Source organism: Cucurbita pepo, chromosome 4 (assembly GCF_057944985.1).
Source record: "Cucurbita pepo subsp. pepo isolate OVF chromosome 4, ASM5794498v1, whole genome shotgun sequence".
In the NCBI taxonomy this organism is placed as follows: Eukaryota; Viridiplantae; Streptophyta; class Magnoliopsida; order Cucurbitales; family Cucurbitaceae; genus Cucurbita; species Cucurbita pepo.
The window spans coordinates 2,975,573-2,996,470 of record NC_141801.1 but is presented as its reverse complement, the minus strand read 5'-3'; the positions used below and the strand labels follow the sequence as shown (position 1 = coordinate 2,996,470).

Here is a 20,898-nt window from a genome sequence, read left to right as displayed (position 1 = left end):
ATTCCACATCGGTTGGGGAGGAGAACGAATCATTCTTTATAAGGGCGTGAAAAAATCTCTCTCTAGTAAACGCCTTTTAAAAACGTTGAAAGAAAGTCGGAAATGGAAAGCTCAAAGAGGACAATATTTATTAGAGGTGGGTTTGATGTGCTAGCGAGGAGGTTGAGCCTCGAAGGGGGTAGACACGAGGCGGTGTGTCAACAAGGACGCTAGGGCTCGAAAGGAGTGGATTGGAGGGTCCCACATTGATTGGAGAAGAGAACGAGTGTCAGCAAGTGGACACAAGGCAGGCTGTGCGTCAACAAGGACATTAGGCGGGAGGTGGGTTTGAGCCATTACAAAAGGTATCAAAGCCATATATGGAACAATGTGCTAACGAGGAGGCTAAGCCTCGAAAGGGGTGGACACGAGGTGGTGTCCCAGCAAGGATGCTAGGCCCTAAAAAGGATGGCTTGGGGGGGTCCCACATTGATTGGAGAAGGGAACGAGTGCTAGCAAGTGGACACGAGGCGGACGGTGCATCAACAAGGACACTAGGTTTTGAAAGAGGGTGGATTAGGGGGTCCCACATCGATTAGAGAAGGGAACGAGTGCCAGCGAAGACGCTAAGCCCTGAAGGAGGGATGAATTGTGAGATCCATCAGTTAAAGAGGAGAACGAACTATTCTTTATAAAGGTGTGGAAACACTTCTCCCGACAAGACGTGGTTTAAAAATCTTGAGAAAAAATCCAAAGAGTGCGGGGGCATAATTGAAATATAGCAATATTGTAGAGGGTATTTTAGACATTTTTTCAAACACAAAGAATCGACTCGGACCGGCCCGGCCCGGCCCGGCCTAGGGAAAGAACCGACTCAGCGGGTCAATATGCTCGTTTAGGATTGTGTTCTTCTTCGTGGCTTCCGCAGGCGGCTATCCTTAATCCATTAAAACCCCTTCTTCATCTCCTTCGCTCTCTCCTTTTTGTTTTCTCTCTCTAAAATCCCCATCCCAGAGAGAGGGAATCAGAGTTCCAATTCAGAATCTTTCATCTTCCTCTGCGATTCAATTTCGATGAACATTTAGGGGAAAAATCATTCCAGTAAACGTTATCCATAGTCGAAAATGTCTCATGCGGTGTTCCAGACGGCTCAAATCATGCCCATCCACACCCAGCTTCCCACCACCAAGCTATGGATGCCGCTGCCTGTCAAACTCGGTTCTTCCCAACGAACCAGAACAGTTCTGGTGGTGAAAGCCGTCACCACTTTTTCTCCTCCTCCTTCTCATTCTTCTTCTTCTTCGGATGATTCAGATGGGAATTCCATTGCTCTGTTAGAGCGTTGCTTTGCAGCCCCATCTTCGCCTGCTGGTTCTGACTCCTCTCTCGCCGTTACATCTTCCTCCTCTTCTGGACCTGTTATGAAAGGCAAATATGGTGCCCTTGGTGCTGTTACCTTGGAGAAATCCAAGCTTGATATGTCTCAGAAGCAGACCAGGTCTAGCCCCGAGGTGAGTTTTTCGTTTTTGGTTTCGTTCACTTTGATTAATACATGCTTTGATGTTCTTTACCTGTGGATTGTGATGTGAAATGTTTCATAGTTGGAAAAACAGCTTTAATTTTTAGCGATACTATGCTTTGTTTTGGCTCCCCTGTATGAGGAACATGATCTTAACTTGGGAGGTTTTTATTAATCACGTTTATGGCAATTAATGACAGAACTTTCCTATCTCAGCCTAACTCGGAATTTTAATCCCATCCGAGAGTTCATGCTTTTTGTTGGCTTTATCTGTATAAAGTTATTCTATTAGATTTTTAATCTTATCCTCTGCCTAGTTGAACAATACTATGTGTGTTAAGTTAAGTGTACGATTTAAGCAACAAAAATCCGTTGCTTATAGTTTTTATTATCATAAATGGAATTGAACAACATATATATCTACGATGTTTGTTGATTTTCGTGAACTTTAAGCAACAAAAATCTGTTTCGAATGTTTGTCGATTTTCGTGAACTTTGTTTAACTGGCATCTTCCCTTCATAAATGCTTCGGCTTGTTTATTCGGGAACGATTTAACTTAGCTGCAGTAAGTGAATTTTCTTCCAAATTGGCTGAAATGTATTAATGGATAAAGAACCCGTGGATTGCAATGAGGATTGACACTTGCAATATCTGTTCACCTTCACATGTGTAAATATTTTCCTTGCAGCTATACGTTTTAAAGATCCGCAGTCCCATGTTTCTATGAGAACGAAAGTTGGTCTTGGGGAGGTACAGGAGTTGTGTGTTGTGGTGAGGGGGTAAACCTTGTTGGTTAATTTTTTTTTTTTTTTTTTTTTTTTTTTGTTTTTGGGCAAGAAATTAGTGGTGTAATTGGAAATGAATCTAGGTTTGCCATTTCCCCCTTCTGTTTGAACGAAAATCTATTAGGACACCATTAATAACTACAAGCATACTTCTCAACCATCATTAGTAAGCTAGACATATTGGTTATTAGGGGTCAATAAAAAAAGTAATGGGCTTAGCGGGAATGACTTCAAATCATGGTGGGTACCTGTTTAGGATTTAATGTCCTACAAGTTTTCTCAACCAAATGTAGTAGGTTCAAACGATTGGCTCATGATATTAGGCGAGGTCAATACAAGATGGTGTGGACACTCGTCGATAAAAAATGAGTCCACTTCTCATGTTTATTGGGTGCTGGACTTATGGTTGGATAGAAGTAGTAATTTCCATTCTCCACTAGTTGATTGACTGAAAAATTAGTCATTCATGAAAGCAAGCTGATATGAAATTGTTTTGAATTGATGGCTTCCTCATATTTTATTGTCCCCTCTCTTCATTCCCCCCTTCCATTCATGGCTTCCCTCCTCTTCCCTCGGCAGTCACATTTCCCCTTCCAAGCATTTCATCTTGATGAGATAGAATTACTCACAAGGCATTATCACAGTTGATGATAAATCATTTTTTATCTTGATTGATGGTAAGTATAAAGGAAGTCATGCTAGGATTACAGAATTTGGACAAGACTCATCTTTCTCCATCTCCCTAAGCTGGATCTCTCTTTACTGGCTTATGAACTTCAGTGTTTAAGTATTTGTTAAACTTTTCTGGCTTACCCACAAAGGTGAAAACTGTTATCTGGGCCAAAAACATTTTAATAAAAGAGGTTTTATTATAGTGATAAGAAAGTTTTGACCACACTAGCAGAAAAAGCTCATTATCCCTTTTGGAGAAGGAAAGATCAGCAAGTCATCTTTGTAGTCTCTAATCTCAATTTTCTAGAAAATGATGACAGCCTGGTACTCCCCTCTTATAAAGATCACTGTTGAAAAATGAAAGGTATAGATGGCCTTGAGAATTTTATCCCAGAGAACACAGAATATCAGCCCTTCCACGTTTATGGTCCTACATCAGCAGCCAATGACTCTCAAGGGACATGTTGGCGCACTAGGTAGTTGAATGTGTGCCATTTAACAAAGAGCATTATTCCTCTCTTTCTAAGCCCCAATTTTGAGAGCATGAGGAAGAGCAGCCCATTGCAATTTAACATTGTAAACTGTTCAATCTCTCAGAAATCAACAAAGTTCTTGTGGTTTATTGCTGAAAAGTTGAAGAACCTACTTTTTGCTTCTTTCTAATGAACCTCGAAACAGCTTATGCAGTACTTTGAGTTCTAGTTTGGCACTTAACCAGTCACCTGATAGGATTTCGGGAAGCCAGCTTGTGTTGTCTTTAGGATGACTCATAACCATACCGACACGTTACATAGAAAATTTTCAGTGGATAAAAAATGTGGTGCGAGGATTCCTTGCAAGAAAAATCAATTTTGACAAACTTGCAGAGAAAAGGACAGATTGATATTTTTTGCAATCTATCTTGAATATTAACTCCTTTGTCTTGGAAAGCAAAAAAACCAAGGGAATTCTTTGACTTTGTTAAGATATTCGTGTTTCTCCAGAGCCTTCCTCAGCTTCTTAGCCTTGGAGAAGGAGGAAGAACCAATAAACTTGCAAATAATAATATGTTAGCCCAAACATTTGTATTATCTATTGTTAGCATAGTTGCATGAAGAAAAAAATGTACATAAATAGGATTGGGTCTTTCTATCAGAGGTTTGGTTGATTTGTAAATGGTAGGATTTGCTCAAAAACTGTCAACCAAACTCTTTTGTGGTCTTTGTTAATATACAAAAGTTACTGTTATTATTATTATTATTGTTTTGTGCTTGACAGTTGGCACCTAAGCCTTAGAGTACTATTGCACTCTAGTGTGCTTTAAATACAATATTTTGTTTTTCGTTTTTCTTTTTTGATGATTTAGTTCAGTTGGTGGAATTAAGCATTTCTGCTATATTGTTGGTTGAGTTATTGCATTTTCTCTATTCCAAGTATTTGGTTCTAAAATGATGTAATTACAAATCATAGACTGCAATTGGGGGAGGTGGTGGAGATATTGGCAAGAAAATTAATCATGGCGGTGGTGATGGTGGGGATGATGACGGTGATGATGACGATTATTATGATGAATTCGACGATGGGGATGAGGGAGATGAAGGTGGCCTATTTCGGAGAAGGCAATTTCTCGAAGAGGTATAGGATTTGTTAGTGATAAATCTATTGCTGTTGTTTTTTATGGGCACAATTTTAGCACTAACATTGTATTCCTCCAGCTTTTTGATCGTAAATTTGTAGATGCAGTCTTAAATGAGTGGCAGAAGACAATAATGGATTTGCCTGCTGGTTTTCGTCAGGCTTATGAAATGGTAGTGTATTTTCTTATTAATCTAATTTTTTCTTTGGGGAACAGGAAATAGTATCATTTTCATTACGTGTTAATTACTTCAGCCTTGAACTTTGGCCTGATGCTGACTGTTTATTTATTCTAGGGTTTAGTTAGCTCGGCTCAAATGGTAAAATTCTTAGCAATAAATGCCAGGCCAACCACAACTCGGTTCATTTCACGAACGCTTCCTCAAGGAATCTCCCGATCTTTCATTGGCAGGTAAGTTTCTTTTAAAACATCATGTACATTGTACGAGGTCTGCCTTTCGTTCATTAGGTAACTGACTTTAATTCTTTTGCCAATTCACCATTCTATGAAGGGGGAAAACTGGGGCACTTGCTTAGAAGACCATTTCTCCATTAATCATATACGTCTTAAGATTAGAACCTAAACCTATTTTAAGCAACGAGATAGTGCAATGTCTAATGCTAAATTATCTGTTCATTATACAAGATATTTAATCTTGCTGGTATTACGTTTTATGGTCGAAGCTATGCTAGGCATTTATTATCCTTGATTATAATGTTCACTTCTCTAACTTCAATCAGGTAGTTGTGTTCAGGGTTTCTGACTTCTTATTACTGCTTATACTTTATGACTCATTGCTGCTCCCTCCGTCTAAGTTCCTTGCTGGCAACTTTTTGTTCTTTTATAGACAAGCATGGTAGACAAAGGGCACACCATGCCAAAGATATTTTTTTCATAACAGATAGTTGGGGTTTCAAATTTTGTAAGAATGGCAATGCCCTTCTTTCAGTAGATCAAAAGCTGTCCCAAGTTTTCAATTTCTATAAAGATTTTTTTAATAAATTTTTAAAATAAAGATCACATAGAATTGCCATATCAGACTCCCAGACTCCGAAAAGTCGTTTGCACTTAAAAATAAAGGGCACACCTCTTCGTTTGCACTTAAAAATACTTTTTGACATTTTGAAAAGTCGTTCAAAACAGACTCCCAGACTCCGAGTACAAAACGTTAGAGCACACCAATTCGATTCAAGAAATTTGATGGCCCCCAACAATTGATGGTTGCTTTTCTGTAACGACCCAGATCCACCGCTAGCAGATATTGTCCTCTTTGGGCTTTCCCTTTCGGGCTTCCCCTCAAGGCTTTAAAACGCGTCTGCTAGGGGAAGGTTTCCACGCCCTTATAAAGGGTGATTTGTTCTCCTCCCCAACCAATGTGGGACATCACATTTTCTGACCAAATTTCATAAAGTAGATATGAATATCATATTTTAGATCAACGAATCTATTATAATGTTCTCAATCTTAAATATTCTCTGATTGTTCCCAATGCTTGAATTTTCTCTGTACATGATCCCTAGTTTTATTTCGGTGAAAGACTGCATGTTCCCTTTGAGAGAATATATATAGTTATAAAATTTAACTCATGATATCATATATTTGCTCAGGATGTTAGCAGATCCTGCCTTTCTCTATAGGCTTCTTTTAGAGCAGGCTGCTACGATTGGTTGCACAGCTTGGTGGGAAATAAAGAATCGCAAGGATAGGTTCGTCCTCTAGTCTTATGTAAAACTTTGTTCATCATATTATTTAATTTGCTTGGCTACAAACCTTTGTATTGTTGTGACTCCAGGATCAAACAGGAATGGGATCTGGCGCTCATTAATGTTCTTACTGTAACTGCGTGCAATGCTATTGTTGTTTGGTCGCTTGCTCCGTGCCGTTCGTATGGAAATACATTCCGATTTGATTTGCAAAATACACTGCAGAAACTTCCCAATAATTTATTTGAAAAAAGTTATCCTATGAGGGAATTTGACTTGCAAAAGAGAATCCATTCATTCTTCTACAAAGCTGCCGAGTTGTGCATGGTCGGTATAACCGCGGGAGCAGCTCAAGGTGCTTTGTCCAACTTTCTGGCCAAGAAAAAGAAGGATAGGTATAGGTTATTTCATTTTGGCAATCGAAAGGCTTACCGAGTGCTCCATTTTTCGTGACTTGGAATTGTGTACTTGTTTACCAGGCTATCTGTATCAGTTCCAACTGTGAGCACCAACGCTCTCGGTTATGGCGCTTTTCTCGGGCTCTATGCTAATCTCCGGTATCAGTTATTATGTGGTTTTGACCGAGCAATGATCAATCATTTTGATGTTATTGGAGTCGCCCTGTTTTTCAGCTCTGCATTGAGGTTTGTTCTTTTCTCCCCCTTGTGAAATTTATGTCTAGTCGAACCTTAAACTTTCCTGTTTTTCTTACCATCTTAGTTTAAACAAAGGGTGTTGATTCCTTATCCAAAAAGACAGTATTAGCAAAAGAATGTTGAATGAAACTATTCTGGAACTGTCTGTAGGGTTTTGAATGTGCAACTAGGAGAAAGATCAAGATTGGCTTGGCTTGGAGTAGAGGCAGATCCACTGGTTCAGTCGAGCGACCTCTTGCAGAAGGTTTACAACCGACGTTCGGAAGACGTTAATAGGTCTTCCTCAAAATGGTTTATTTCAAAGAATGCCATAACTTCTGGTCTTGGACTTCTCGGTCTCAAACAGACCGGTGCTGACTCCGTCTCTGAAGGTGAATCAATACCGAAAGCACGGAGGAAGAGAATTGTTCGAAAAAAGGTAACGGCAGGTTCGTCGTGATCTTTCTTTCCTGTCTCGTCGTGATCTTTCTTTCCTGTCGATGCATTCTTCAATTCCCAGTTTTGCAGTATGACAATAGATTTGGTGCAAAGTGACCATATAAATCTTTGATAAAATGTAGTTGTTAGGTGGATAATATTTCCTTTGATGTACCCTGAGATCCAACTGGAAGGATTCATTTTAAAACTGAAATGATGCAATTGTTGTATAATTTCTCTTTGTTTTCCACAGGCTAGATTGAGTGCTTAGTGGTTTTCTTCTGCTGTTATCTCTTACTGAATAAGGTTATCAAAGTAGTTTGCATCGGATCGGATTGAGTTAGAGCTCGTTTGAAATGACGTTATGAATACTTTTAACGTTTTAAAATCTTTTATTTTTCTTGGTAAGTATTTTGAAAGTCATTCCAAACGAGTTTTTGTTCATTTCACGGAAATGTTGGCAAAGATTCTCGGGAATTTTTTACCACAGGAGTAACTTGGTGCCGACGTGAAGGAAATATACACGAGGCTTTTCAATGTGTTATTTGAGTTAAAAGTTGTGGTTTACTTAGGTCATTGACTGCGTTCGAACCATATAACATCATTTAACTCTAATGTTATAGTCATTTGTCACAACGGGTGCAACCTCCGACTTTTTTTTTTACCGCAGGAGTAACTTGGTGCGATGTGAAGAAAATATACACAAGACTTTTGAATGTGTTATTTGAGTTAAAACCTGTGGTTTACTTAGGTCATTGACCGGTTCGAACCATACAACATCATTTAACTCTAATGATATAGTCATTTGTTGCACCAGTTTGTCACAACTGGTGCAACCTCCGACACTCGCAGCATCTTTTTTTTTCTTCATGTTTGAGAGTGATTTTAGAATAACTAAAATTACTTATCTATCAGAATCGTGACGTGACAATGGTGAGAACGTGATTTTGAAACCAGAATCGTGATGTTTGATGATGTTGAGAGTGAATTTGAAGCGTTGAAACCTTTTTTTAAGTGATGTTCGGTCAATCATTTTTTTTTATCTCTATTATTATTATTATTTTTATTGTTATTATTATTATTTTTATTTTTGCTGGTTTCGAATCTATATTTAAATTATTTACAAATACAATAGATGAATAAATATACGACGAGACGATACAATTTTGGGAAAGTTATAATTTTGACGTTACAACATATGACGTTATAATTTTGTTTTTACGTCTCACAATTATACAGTCTTACCTATACTTCAAGAAATCATTTAATGTAGGTCATGTTCCCGATATGATCGCAACCCGTCAATGAAAATTTAAAATTGCGGGTCCTACTTTTACGATTGATTATGTTTACCATATTTTACAATGGAATTAATCTTTACGTGACTTTGCACCAAATCTATTTAACTTACCATCTATATTTTGGCTTACTTTAACCGCTCTCGTAACTTTTGTTTCTTCCTCCTCTTTTCTTCTCCTACTTTCTTTCTAGATCTTTTTAAGGTCGATAAAAAAAACGTTAAGATCTACAATTATTTTTTATAGTTTTATTAAAATTTATTCTCGTTGTTATAATGCAATAATAACGATATTTTTTTATCATTGTTTTAGCGAGGAAGGAAAGTCAAGTTTCAAATAGATTTCTAGTCTTATAGGTTAGCTCTATCCAAAAACCGTAACCTTTCCATAAATCGGAACATAGTTGGACGAAGCCACGAAGGAGAGCGTTTAGATTGTCTTTTATCAAGTAGTTTTGGTCATATATACGAGAATGATAATAAGAACTAAATCAATATTGGTCTTTTATAAACCGTAACCTTTCCATCTCGATGATATTGAATTGTATTAAAATATTATGAATAATAATATCGAAATGATCAAATCAATAAATAAGACGTTACAAAAATCTTAAAAGAACCATTTGGGATATATAAGTCACGTAAGTGGAAATTTATTAAAATATATAAATTAAGGGTAACGGGCACCAAAAACGCTAAGATATTTGCAAATTTAGCAAAATAAAATAAAATAAAATATTTTCTTTTTATGATTCTAATTTTACTCTTATTGATGGATCAATAGTAGAGATGTCGGACAGACAGAGTGAGAATAGAGATACCTTCTCCGTCCCCATCCCGCCACCTAATCATTCTTCATTCCCACAAATTCTCCATTTACTTTTGTGGGATCGGGTTCGCATGGGTAATTTTTTTAATTTATTATTTTAAAAAAAATCATTTAAAATTTTTTATTTTTCAAATAATCTTTATTAAAAAATTATAAAAAAACCCAATAAATTAATATATTTCTTAAAACGTAATTTCTCAAAATTCAAATTTTAAGAAAGAAATCTATAATTAATTAAATAGCCATACAAACACACACACACACACACACATATATATATATATATATATATATATATATATATATATATATATATATATATTATTTTATTTCGAAATGTAGTACCAAACAATTCCTTTCGTATACTAATGGTAAATGTATTTTTATTTAAAAATATTTAAAAAAATTAAGAGTATTAATGAAATAAAGTATTAACGATTTTCGTCTAAATGTATTTTTATTTTAAAAAAATTAAAAAAAATTAAGGGTATTAATGAAATAAAGTATTAACGATTTTCATCCAAATGTATTTTTATTTTTAAAAAAATTAAAAAAATTAAGGGTATTAATGGAATAAAGTATTAACTATTTTCGTCTAAATGTATTTTTATTTAAAAAATAAAAATAAAAATAAAAATAAGGGTATTAATGGAATAAAGTATTAACGATTTTCGTCTAGATGTATTTTTATTTAAAAAAATTAAAAAAAATTAAGAGTATTAATGAAATAAAGTATTAACGATTTTCGTTCTAATGATAGTTTAAAACTTTTATCGAGGGTATTTTAAATTTTTTTTAATATAAAGTTTAAGGATAATTTTGGACGCGAAATATAAAATTTAAGAATATTTTTTAATTAATTTATGAAGTAAAATAAATAAATAAATAAATAAATAAATAAAAAAGGAAAAAAGTTTGAAAAAGAAGGAGGGAAATCCAAAAGAAGAGGGAGAGATAATAATCGTCCCTCCTAACTTCCACAAGCTTTCAAGTTTTTTGAAAAACACCCTCCCAAATCCAAACCCCCTCCTCTTCCAAACGTCTCTATAAGTGCGCTCCTTCTTCATTCTCTCTCTCTCTCTCTACCTCTTTCTCTCTCTAGGTTGCCGCTTTTGCTTCTTCTTCCACCAACCCCAACTCTCAGATCCTCTTCCCCACAATACCCACTTCCCACATTTCGCTAATTGTAAGCCCCAAATCTTGATTTCGCTATTTTCCTTTCATGGGTTTTGCTCGGATTCTTTGTTCTTGTTCTTGTTGTTCTTGTTGTTCTTGTTCTTGAATCTTTGATGCTGTTTTGTCTTTGTTTGATTTTTGATTCACTTTAGCTACTGAACTATGCAATTTCTACTGATTTCTTGGGCTGTTTTGTCTTTGTTCTTGTTAATCAAGAACTTTTAACTCATTGTTTGATTCTAATTCATCGGGGAAATCTGTTTTCCTTTCACCCTTTTGGATCTGTTGTTTCATTTTGGAGGAATTTTTAAAGAGATTTTCATGTAGAACAGTTTGTAACTTATGATTTTCTATGATTTGTGTGCGAATTCAGTGGATTTTGTTGAATCAATCAGCTTGTGAGTTCTTCTATATTCAATAATGTTGTGTTGAATGATTTGATTAACGTTTCTCCCCTGCTAATTTTTCGTTAGTGGAATGTTTGATTTCTGACCACAATCTGTTTGATAAATTTCCTCACAGAATGGACTCACTTCCAGATGCTATTATTCAGTACATCTTGTCACATATGACCAATGCTCGCGACGTAGCTGTCTGCAATTGCGTATCCAAGCGTTGGAAAGACTCGACGCCCTACATTAAAAGTCTCTATTTCCCTCGCAATTCCTTCGACAGTCATTCGGGCGAGTCGAGTCCTGACGTCATCGTTTGCAGGATAGTTTCATCCATTGTTCGCTTGGAGGAGCTTGTTGTTTATAGTCCATTTACTAGTGCTGGTCTTGCTTCATGGCTGTCTAGTATCGGCCCCTCGCTTCGTCGACTCGAGCTACGAATGGATAATTTGGTTGATCTACAAGCTTGTCAAGATAGCCCTTCCAAGTTGGAATACCTTAAATCTGCTGAAAAATTGGAGTCACTTAAATTATGGGGTGTCTTAATGACACATTCACCTAGGTGGGATGTGTTCCAAAAGCTAAAAAACCTTGAGATTGTTGGTGCCAAGTTAGAGGATCCTGCATTGAACTCTGCTCTTCGTGCATGTCCTAATCTATCCAATTTATTGCTCCTTGGCTGTGAAGGTTTAACTTCAGTTTCAATTGAGCTGAAGCACTTAGAACAGTGTAAGCTGGACTTCTATGGCTTGGGGAACTGCTCACTTATGATCAATTCCCCTAAACTTCAACTCCTTGAAGTTCAAGGATTTAGTTGGATTAGAGCCCGTGGGACAAGTTCCTTGACAAGTCTTTCCATTGCAAATAATGCAGGTAATCATCATAACTACAAAGTCTTCCACAAGTTATTATGAACAACTAGAACTACACTTAAAAAAGTTAAGCCAAACTCATTTGAAGACCTTTGTGATCATGATTATGTTCCTTATCTTTATGGTTTGCGAGCACGACACGATTCACGGGATGTATTCGTTTCTTGTATGCAACCCTTTAAAGGGAAGAGTCTCTACTAGGTGGAAGTTGTAGAGGATTGTTGGGAGGGAGTCTCACGTTGGCTAATTTAGGGAATGATCATGAGTTTATAAGTAAGGAATACATCTCCAATTGGTACGAGGTCTTTTGGGGAAACCAAAAGCAAAACCATGAGAGCTTATGCTCAAAGTGGACAACATCGTATCATTGTGGAGAGTCGTTATTCCCAACATGGTATCAGAGTCATACCCTCAACTTAGCCATGTCAGTAGAATCTTCAAATGTCAAACAAAGAAGTTGTGAGCCTCGAAAGTGTAGTCAAAAGTGACTCAAGTGTCGAACAAAGGGTATGCTTTGTACCCTTTGTTCGAGGGCTCTAGAGAAAGTAGTCGAGCCTCAATTAAGGGGAAGCTGTTCGAGAGCTTCATAGGCCTTAGGGGAAGCTCTATGGTGTAATTTGTTCGAGGGGAGGATTGTTGGGAGGGAGTATCACATTGACTAATTTAGGGAATGATCATGGGTTTATAAGGAATACATCTCTATTGGTATGAGGCCTTTTGGAGAAACCAAAAGTAAAGCCACGAGAGCTTATGCTCAAAGTGGACAATATCATACCATTGTGGAGGGTCGGGATTCCTAACAGAAGTTTGCAAGTGCATTACTTCAAGCTACTTTGATACTCATTTCAAGACCTTGAATAGTCATTTGATACTCATTTTCTTCTTTCTTTATGTTTACAGGAAGAGTTTACATGGTGGATTTTGATAAGCTTGGTTCATTGGAGTCTCTTTCCATAAGAGGAGTCCAATGGTGTTGGGATGCAATAAGCAAAATGCTTGAATGGGGGAGTGAGGTTAAGCATCTTTACATGAAGGTTGAGTTCACTGGAGACTTTGATGCACTTGAGCCTTTCCCTGAGATTGACTTTGTTGAGTTTTTCAATCACCATCCAAAGTTGCAAAAGTTTGACATTCATGGAGCCATGTTTGCTGCACTTTGCCCCAAGAACAGCATTAAAAATGTAAGTAGGATCACTGCCAAGCAAGATAGATTCTTCTTGAGATGGGTTTCTTGGCTTATAACTTACGTTTTTTTGGTACTTAGGTCGATCCGGACTTTGTAATCTCGTGTTTGGAGGAAGTATCGGTTTTGGTTCGATCGCCGTTGAATGCCGAACAAAAGATGAATACTCTCGAGTCATTGATAAAGTATGGCAAGAATTTGAAGACACTGGTGATTAAGATTCTTCGGATGAAGAGCAGTCATAGCAGTGCTGATGATTTCTTTGATGAAATTTGCAAGTTTAGATATTTGAACCGCAAGATCGTTCGCATCGAATAGAAGCATAAGTGAGGCACTTTTCTCCTCATTTGTGATTTTATTTGATCATTCTTCTTTTGAATTCTCTGATTACAGGTTGATCGGTTGAAATGATTAACTTAGTTTGATCATTCTTTTACGAATGCTAATTGCTTGATTACCATATTCTTCGACGGACGATCGATCAAAGATGATCAAAAAGACATTCAAGTTGATGTTTTTTTTGCCTTCGAGCATAGCTTAATCTGTCAAGTTACCTTCTTTTATTGATCGTAGGTTTGAAGTTCTACTTGTTTGAATTGTAATATTAAAAGAAAAATGAAAAGTAGACTTATATGGTCGAAGAAATGTATTTTGTTTGGAGGAATGATGACATATCTTCCCTAATAAAGATTGGATAAACGTTATTGAAGTTCAGTTGTTTAAGGCATATGGTTTTAATGTCGGGATTCTTAGTTCAACAAAAAATCTCTCAAAGAAGGGTCTAGACGTGTCTCGAGACATCATGTCTTTCTGCTTAACTTGTGAGGTTAACACAATCTCTCAAATAAGGGCTCGAACATGTCTCGAGACATCGTGTATTTCTACTAAATTCAAGAATTTAGCACAAAATCTCTCAAATAGGGATCAGAACGTGCCTCGAGACACCATGTCTAAACTAGCTATCTTAGCTCTATTTCATTAAGAATCGAATCCTCATAACAACCCATACTCCATCGTTTCCATGGAGAGGTCGATGCTTCCATGTAACATGAAAGTAGCTATGGTGGTGATTGTGAATAACCAACGTTCAACCATCACTTGAATGTGTCAATAGTGGTGTTTGTGAACAACCAACATCCAACCACTACCAATTAGTCATCATCTCCCGAATGCGACTATGACGGTAATATCGAAATCAATGTGTAATTACTGCTAATTAGTTATCATCGTGTCGAAGTTGTCTATGTTAGTAACCATGAAATAACCAACGTGCAATCACTAACAATTAGTATCACCACTCAAAGGTGCCTATGACGTTAACTATGAAATATCATCGTATAGCTAACCAAGCCATGAATAAAAACACGTCCTAAAATTTTTTATAAAACATGTTCCACAACATATTGAGTCGTTTAAAAATAAAAATATTTAGATCTAACAAGATAAGTTTATTTTAAGGTATGAAATCCAATTTGAACGAGAATCTCAACGTTAAACAAGAAATTAAATACTACTATAATATTTTATTAGGTTTACCAAAATTACCACTTACCCAAAAGTAAGTATCTAAACGTTTGGGCCTCGATCCCGACAAGTAATAAATTTCAAAAAGTGTGATGTCGCACGTTGGTTGGGAGGAGAACAAATCACCTTTTATAAAAGTGTGAAAACCTTCCCTTAGCAGACTCGTTTTAAAGCCTTGAGGGGAAGGCCGAAAGGGAAAGCCGAAAGAGAACAATATTTGCTAGTTTGGTGGGCCTGGGTCATTACAAATGGTATTAGAGCCGATATGCTAGCCTTCTCGCTGTTCCCCGAAGGGTGTAGACATGAGGCGGTGTGTCAGTAAGAACACTGGCCTTCTCGCTGTTCTCCGAAGGGTGTAGACATGAGGCGGTGTGCCAGTAAGGACACTGGCCTTCTCGCTGTTCTCTGAAGGGTGTAGACATGAGGCGGTGTGCCAGTAAGGACACTGACCTTCTCGTTGTTCCCCGAAGGGTGTAGATATGAGGCGGTGCCTTCTTGCTATTCCCCGAATGGTGTAGACATGAGGCAGTGTGCTAGTAAGAACAATGGCCTTCTCGCTGTTACTTGAAGGGTGTAGACATGAGGCAGTGTGCCAGTAAGAACAATGGCCCCACTGGCCTTCTCGCTGTTCCCCGAAGGGTGTAAACATGAGGCGGTGTGCCAGTAAGGACAATGACCTTCTCGCTGTTCCTCGAAGGGTGTAGACATGAGGCGGTGTGCCAGTAAAGACACTGGCCCCAAAGGGGTGGATTTGGTGGTGGTCCCACATGGATTGGAGGAAGTAACGAGGGCCGGTGGGCCCCGCAAATATTTTAAACAAATTAATGAGAAAAAAAGGTTATTTCAAATTAATTAAAAAAAATTGAAGTGTTGAAAATTGGGAGTATAAGTAAGCATGGCGGCGTACCACCGAAATTCTTCCAGATTTCTAAAAACATCGTGCAAAAGAGAGTTGAATTGGAAACGAAGCAAGAGTCAAAGTAAAGATTCAAGAACAGTGCGAGAGAAATAGAGAGAATCGGAGAAGACAGCAATGGAGCGGCGGAGGATGATTCTGCCTTCTTTGCTGTTGATTTTGAGCTTTTTGGCGGCGGATCTTGTGCGCCCCACCCATGCTATTTGGTTCAACCTTCCTTCTACGGGAACCAAGTGTGTGTCTGAGGAAATCCATAACAACGTCGTTGTTTTGGCTGATTATGTTGTGATCTCTGAGAATTATACTCATGCGCCCACCGTCTCCGTCAAGGTGAACTCCCTCTGCTATCTTTTTCCCCTGGATCGGTCAACGCTAGGGTTTTTCAATGATCTTATTTTATTTTCTTTCTGGATTTGTCTGGTTAATTGAAGAATCACTGCGATGAACTGAAATTACGGAATATTTTGATTGCTTATCTTGGACGGATCGAATACAGATCTTTTCGTTTTTCTCAGATTTTGTAGTGTTGTATTATGCACGAATATGGTGGAAAATGGATGTCATTGGTGCCGGGTGGGCGTTGGGTGCTGTTAGAAACATCCACGTTCACATACATTCAATAGTAGACTGACTGTTAAAGGACAATGTGATTGTTGGAACAGTGGGGCTTCTTCTTTGTGCCTGTTGGGTTCTCTTCACTTGAGTTTTAGTCCTTGTGATATAATTGATTTCGTTTTGGGGCTCTTCCCTTAGTCACTTGGGCTTTTGTAGATTTTAAAGTTAACTTCCACCCAGCTCGTTTGTTTCTCTTGAAATTAGAAGAATCACCAGATTTATTTTGTTTGATTGCCAAATATTTCACATTTATCTTGAACGGATTTGAAGGAATATTCGAAGACATGATAAATCAGATCTTTTCCCTGCCGATGTCTTGATCTATGTTTTTGTATCATTGGCTTAATATTCCATTTGTATATTTTCCCTCTCTAAGGTAACATCACCATACGGGAACAACCTCTACCACAAGGAGAATCAAACAAATGGGCAGTTTGCATTCACCACAGCAGAGGCTGGCAACCATTTGGCATGCTTTTGGATTGATGGCCATCATGAGCGTGGTGGTGATGTTAGCTTAAGTCTTGAATGGAGAACTGGAATTACAGCTAAGGACTGGGAATCAGTTGCAAAAAAGGAAAAAATTGAGGTGCGTTACACTCTTAAACTGAGGCATACACTTCCAAGATATGTTGACATTGACTTGCCATTTACTGGATGGTTGAAAAAAGTATCTATTTAGAGATTTACTTACTATAGTATTACAAAGCCACTGAAGTCTTATTGATATTTGTTTGCATATCAATCCAATTGTAACACATGGTTTATGTATGTGCCAAGCCCTTCGTTCTCTCACAAAATAGAACTGACGTGGTTAAAATGCCAACATTAAGACAGTGAACCTGCTGATTATGCAGCTCAGCTATGATATTTTTGTTGAAGTTGGTACACTTAAAGGCTTTTAGAAAGGGACATAACAGAACTTCAGTGTTGAATATTTGGTCTTTAACTGAAGTTCTGAATCATGTATCATGACTTTAATAACTCTAAAGAACATCCAATGTATGGACTAAAGATAGAAAATCTTGGATTGAGGCTTTACTCTTCCTCTTTTAAATTTCATTCATTGATGAAATGTTTTGTTTCTTCTAAAAAGAAACGGCTAGTATCTTCGTATTTTTGTTTGTCACTCCTGGAGTCATCTTTTGACTGGTCTAATTTTAGTTTATCCAATTGTTCAGTTTTAACGTAGGTTTCATTTGAATAATTTTGTGCTCGGTGGGAGTTAGTCGGTAAAGGGATGTTCTTACAAAAAATAAGCACATTTTTTTGGTTGCATATGGCTGAGTTAATTTTTTTGAGGTGGACTAGGATGCAATAGCTATTTGGAGTTTTGACTTGAGGTGTGAGAAAGAGAAACAGTTAGTGATCAAATCAAGATTTAACAACTAATAGAATTTGTTTGCTTTTAATAATAATAAAATTGAGAGCTTGATTGTGTTGGGAATTAGATACTTGTGTCATACATGCCCCAAAAATGGATTTATAAAAAATCTCAATTGGAAAAAGAAAATATCACAGTACCATTATAGTTATACAAATCTTTTGACAAATTCACGAAGTAGAGAGGAGTCTAAATCCAAGATTCCAACCTCAGTGTTCCTCATACTGCTGTTCCACATACCACCGATCCACAAAGAAGCCAATGGAACCAACAATTTTGTTAAAGGCAACTGCAAGGGAATATCAAGGACCCAAAAATCCTCCTAAAACAAGATTATATCACCCTTTACGAAGAAGAAAATTTTCACCTGAAACAGTGTTTCTTGAGATAGGGCTACATGCTTTTGGAGTTTGAAGCACCTCTAGCTTGCACTATCCAATTACCTGAGACTAACTAGTGTTTACTATCTTTGTAGCGACTAGGCCTGATTCTAGTGAGTAGGACCCTGTTTATAGTGAGTAGGACCCTTCTAGCTGCTGATTAGTTCCCCTTCACTTGTGAAGGAGAGGTTTCCATTCCACGGCAGTTTTGTCAACAAATATATTTTGGGTCGGAAACTTCGTTCTCAAAAGAGGGGATGCAGTGGTCGTGATTTCCTTCCTAGGGCATTAATTTCTATCTAAAGTTTCTAAGCTCAGTCATTTAGCAAGGGTGCTTAAAAATAGGGGGAGTTAAAAGTCCAGACCTCTCAAGTGCTAGTGGTTGGGTATTATTGTTTCATTTTATATTGTAAACAACTTTGAGTTTATTTTCAATATCGGAGTCCTATCAATTGCTGGTCTTCTTGGGCTTGTAATACCAATTTAAGAAGCGCCTTGTGTTCTTGGAAAGTGTGGCTACGAACAAGAATACCTTAGAAGAGTGCTAAAGCACTTGGTTTGAGACTTTAGAAGTAAATGATTTTATCCTTGTCCAACTTGTTGATCTCCTTTCCCCAGGTACAATTAGGACAATGGACACTGACTTCCCTTGATATTGATATGTTCCATATTTAGGTAGACTATTCCTCTTTTCCATCCCGTGCACTGCCTGCATACTTAGTACCGGTCTGATTGGATCAAACATTCAAACCTTGACTTGTACTTCTACCTTCAACCATTCACAAAACTACTCTCCAAGACTTCCTTTGATATATCAGACAAAAACACGACAAAGATTTCAGAAAGCTTCGAATACTCTCTCTTTTTGGATAAGAAAATTTCATTGATAGTATGAAATTACAAAAGATGGGGAGAACCCAAAAGGATAGTTACAAAAGACCTCTCCAATTGGTTTAGAGGGTAGCAAAGCTATAGGAATGGAATGGAAGAGAGTATTTACACCAAGTCACGACTGTATTAATTATAGCCTAAAAAAATCTATAGTAGGATAATTCCTTTTCTTGAAAGATTCTTCTGTTTCTTTCTCACCAAATGTTCCAGCAAAAAGCTCTAATAGATTTCTCCCATAAAATCTTCTTCGTCCTTGTGAAAGAGTGTCCTCCATGGGTGAATTAAGGGAGAAGATGTGGATTTTCTGAGAGGACCATATGCCAGTTGAATGTCGAGCTTCCAATCCTCTCTCATGCTGCCTTCTTGTCATACAGCAACAACTTTCTGCACTGGGATTCTTCTTTGAGGAAGGAAATTGAGATAGTAGTAGAGCTTTAATTTCTACCCAAGTCTGAATTGCTCTTCCATAATCAGCCCATTGGAACCCTTTTGCTTCTGAAAAAAAAAAAAAAAAAAAATCTCACATTCATTTCCAAGGAATCCTTTGGACAACATTCCGGAGGGCACTCAATCCTTATTGCACATCAGCTAGCACTACTGTTGTTTTGTGTTTGTGTGTGTGTGTGTGTGTTTACTTTATTTTTTTATTGGGATACAGAGAAAGGTACTATTAACAAGAGGAACCAAACAAAAGAGGGGAGATGAGGTATCATCCCCACAAGGCCAAAGGGTTAAAAAACGAGTCCGAATTGGCCAGAATCTATGCAAGATCGTAATTACAAAAAATTAATGCAAGAAACACAAGTGGAAGCATATAACATAGAGAAGCGAGCACCATTTCCTCCTCTGCCGTGGTTTCATCTTTTGTTCCTTTGTCAATACTAATGAATTTCTTAGCTTGCCTAACGTAACAAGGAGGGAGTTTAGGGTTCTCTAGTGAGCATAAACGAGAGAGAGATTTAAGACTGTCTAACAAGCATGAACCAGAAAGAGATGGACATTCCAAGATGGATTGGAGGGATATGGTTTGAGGTCTAACGCTGAATCAGAGTAAGAGGATTAGATGAGAGCAATGGTTGAAGACCATGCGGGATGGAGACTGAAGACTAGGAGAGAACTCACTAGGATTAGGGTGGAAAATTATGTTTTCAAGCAAGCATCATGTCGAAAAACTTCAACCATTTTTCCCTTTAAAACGAACACTAACGCAGGTGCCTCAATAGCTTGTCAAAACATTTCGATAGGCGTCTTAGTGCGTGCTTTTGCAATGATTCCTCAACTGAATCAAAACAAGGCTCTGTATTTGCATGTGTATGCGCTTGACGTCTAAGCACATTTCTAAATCACCAACTAAGATGATAAGTTTCTATTCTTAGATTTACCACTGAGAATTTCTCTTATATTTCTGCATTTTATATATCTTCTCTTCCATAACCTCGAAGTCCTTTCCAAATCGCTATCTTGTAGGGCGTTGAGCTTGAGCTCCGGAAACTCGAAGGCGTGGTAGAGGCTATTCATGAGAACATTTTGTACCTAAAAGAAAGGTAATCTACGATTGAAAAACTATTCAAATTCTCTACAAAATTTTCTCCATGAATGTTTTGAGTAACTATTTGGTGTAATGTATATATGAACCACACAGGGAAGCAGAAATGAGGATAGTAAGTGAGAAAACAAATGGAAGAGTGGCGTGGTTTAGCATAATGTCTTTGGGTGTTTGTATTTTGGCTTCAACACTTCAACTGTGGTACTTGAAGCGATTCTTCCAGAAAAAGAAGCTCATTTAAAACAGTAATCCATCTTCTTTCTTGTTCTCTGAATTTCTTTTCTTACAATCTAGCATCACACAAATCTTATAGTTACAGAATTGTTTCATCACGGATTTTCGTTTAAATTCATTATCTTATGAGCCTTAGGTACCTCGATAGTCTGCGATGTCGAATATTACTTATTTGTTACTCATTCAAAACGCGTCTTATTTCTAAGCAATCTAACATATTACCAGTTTATCTATGATATGATATACCAAATTTAGTTGTGTTGCTTGTCAAATGCTTGTCGTTTCGTAACCGTAGGTCATTTCTTATATATG

At 37.4% G+C, this 20,898-nt stretch overlaps 3 protein-coding genes across 3 annotated transcripts; all 3 read left to right on the top strand.

The window, feature by feature from the left end:
- The first annotated feature begins 904 nt into the window (after positions 1 to 904).
- Positions 905 to 7,580, top strand: LOC111792241 (plant/protein, putative (DUF3411)). Its single transcript, XM_023673598.2, has 8 exons — positions 905 to 1,490; positions 4,406 to 4,570; positions 4,651 to 4,743; positions 4,867 to 4,982; positions 6,179 to 6,277; positions 6,364 to 6,669; positions 6,754 to 6,918; positions 7,081 to 7,580. The coding sequence occupies exons 1-8, from the start codon at positions 1,104 to 1,106 to the stop codon at positions 7,367 to 7,369; spliced, it is 1,620 nt and encodes a 539-aa protein (XP_023529366.1). The 5' UTR covers positions 905 to 1,103; the 3' UTR covers positions 7,370 to 7,580.
- A 2,880-nt stretch (positions 7,581 to 10,460) lies between these two features.
- LOC111792242 (F-box protein At1g10780) lies at positions 10,461 to 13,612 on the top strand. The gene is made up of 4 exons (XM_023673599.2): positions 10,461 to 10,659; positions 11,172 to 11,914; positions 12,814 to 13,094; positions 13,178 to 13,612. The coding sequence occupies exons 2-4, from the start codon at positions 11,173 to 11,175 to the stop codon at positions 13,412 to 13,414; spliced, it is 1,260 nt and encodes a 419-aa protein (XP_023529367.1). The 5' UTR covers positions 10,461 to 10,659; position 11,172; the 3' UTR covers positions 13,415 to 13,612.
- A 1,916-nt stretch (positions 13,613 to 15,528) lies between these two features.
- On the top strand, positions 15,529 to 20,819 carry LOC111792124 (transmembrane emp24 domain-containing protein p24delta4). The gene is made up of 4 exons (XM_023673459.2): positions 15,529 to 15,866; positions 16,528 to 16,740; positions 20,274 to 20,350; positions 20,449 to 20,819. Exons 1-4 carry the CDS (start codon positions 15,654 to 15,656, stop codon positions 20,591 to 20,593), a joined length of 648 nt encoding a protein of 215 aa, XP_023529227.2. The 5' UTR covers positions 15,529 to 15,653; the 3' UTR covers positions 20,594 to 20,819.
- The last annotated feature ends 79 nt before the right edge of the window (positions 20,820 to 20,898 follow it).

Excerpts from the sequence above, each read along its gene's own strand:
- LOC111792241 (XM_023673598.2), top strand. The coding sequence starts at position 1,104 with ATGTCTCATGCGGTGTTCCAGACGGCTCAAATCATGCCCATCCACACC. Across the intron at positions 1,491-4,405 it reads AGACCAGGTCTAGCCCCGAG|ACTGCAATTGGGGGAGGTGG; the intron begins GTGAGTTTTTCG and ends TACAAATCATAG. Across the intron at positions 4,983-6,178 it reads TCCCGATCTTTCATTGGCAG|GATGTTAGCAGATCCTGCCT; the intron begins GTAAGTTTCTTT and ends ATATTTGCTCAG.
- LOC111792242 (XM_023673599.2), top strand. The coding sequence starts at position 11,173 with ATGGACTCACTTCCAGATGCTATTATTCAGTACATCTTGTCACATATG. Across the intron at positions 11,915-12,813 it reads TTCCATTGCAAATAATGCAG|GAAGAGTTTACATGGTGGAT; the intron begins GTAATCATCATA and ends TTATGTTTACAG. Across the intron at positions 13,095-13,177 it reads CCAAGAACAGCATTAAAAAT|GTCGATCCGGACTTTGTAAT; the intron begins GTAAGTAGGATC and ends TTTGGTACTTAG.
- LOC111792124 (XM_023673459.2), top strand. The coding sequence starts at position 15,654 with ATGGAGCGGCGGAGGATGATTCTGCCTTCTTTGCTGTTGATTTTGAGC. Across the intron at positions 16,741-20,273 it reads CAAAAAAGGAAAAAATTGAG|GGCGTTGAGCTTGAGCTCCG; the intron begins GTGCGTTACACT and ends GCTATCTTGTAG. Across the intron at positions 20,351-20,448 it reads ATTTTGTACCTAAAAGAAAG|GGAAGCAGAAATGAGGATAG; the intron begins GTAATCTACGAT and ends TGAACCACACAG.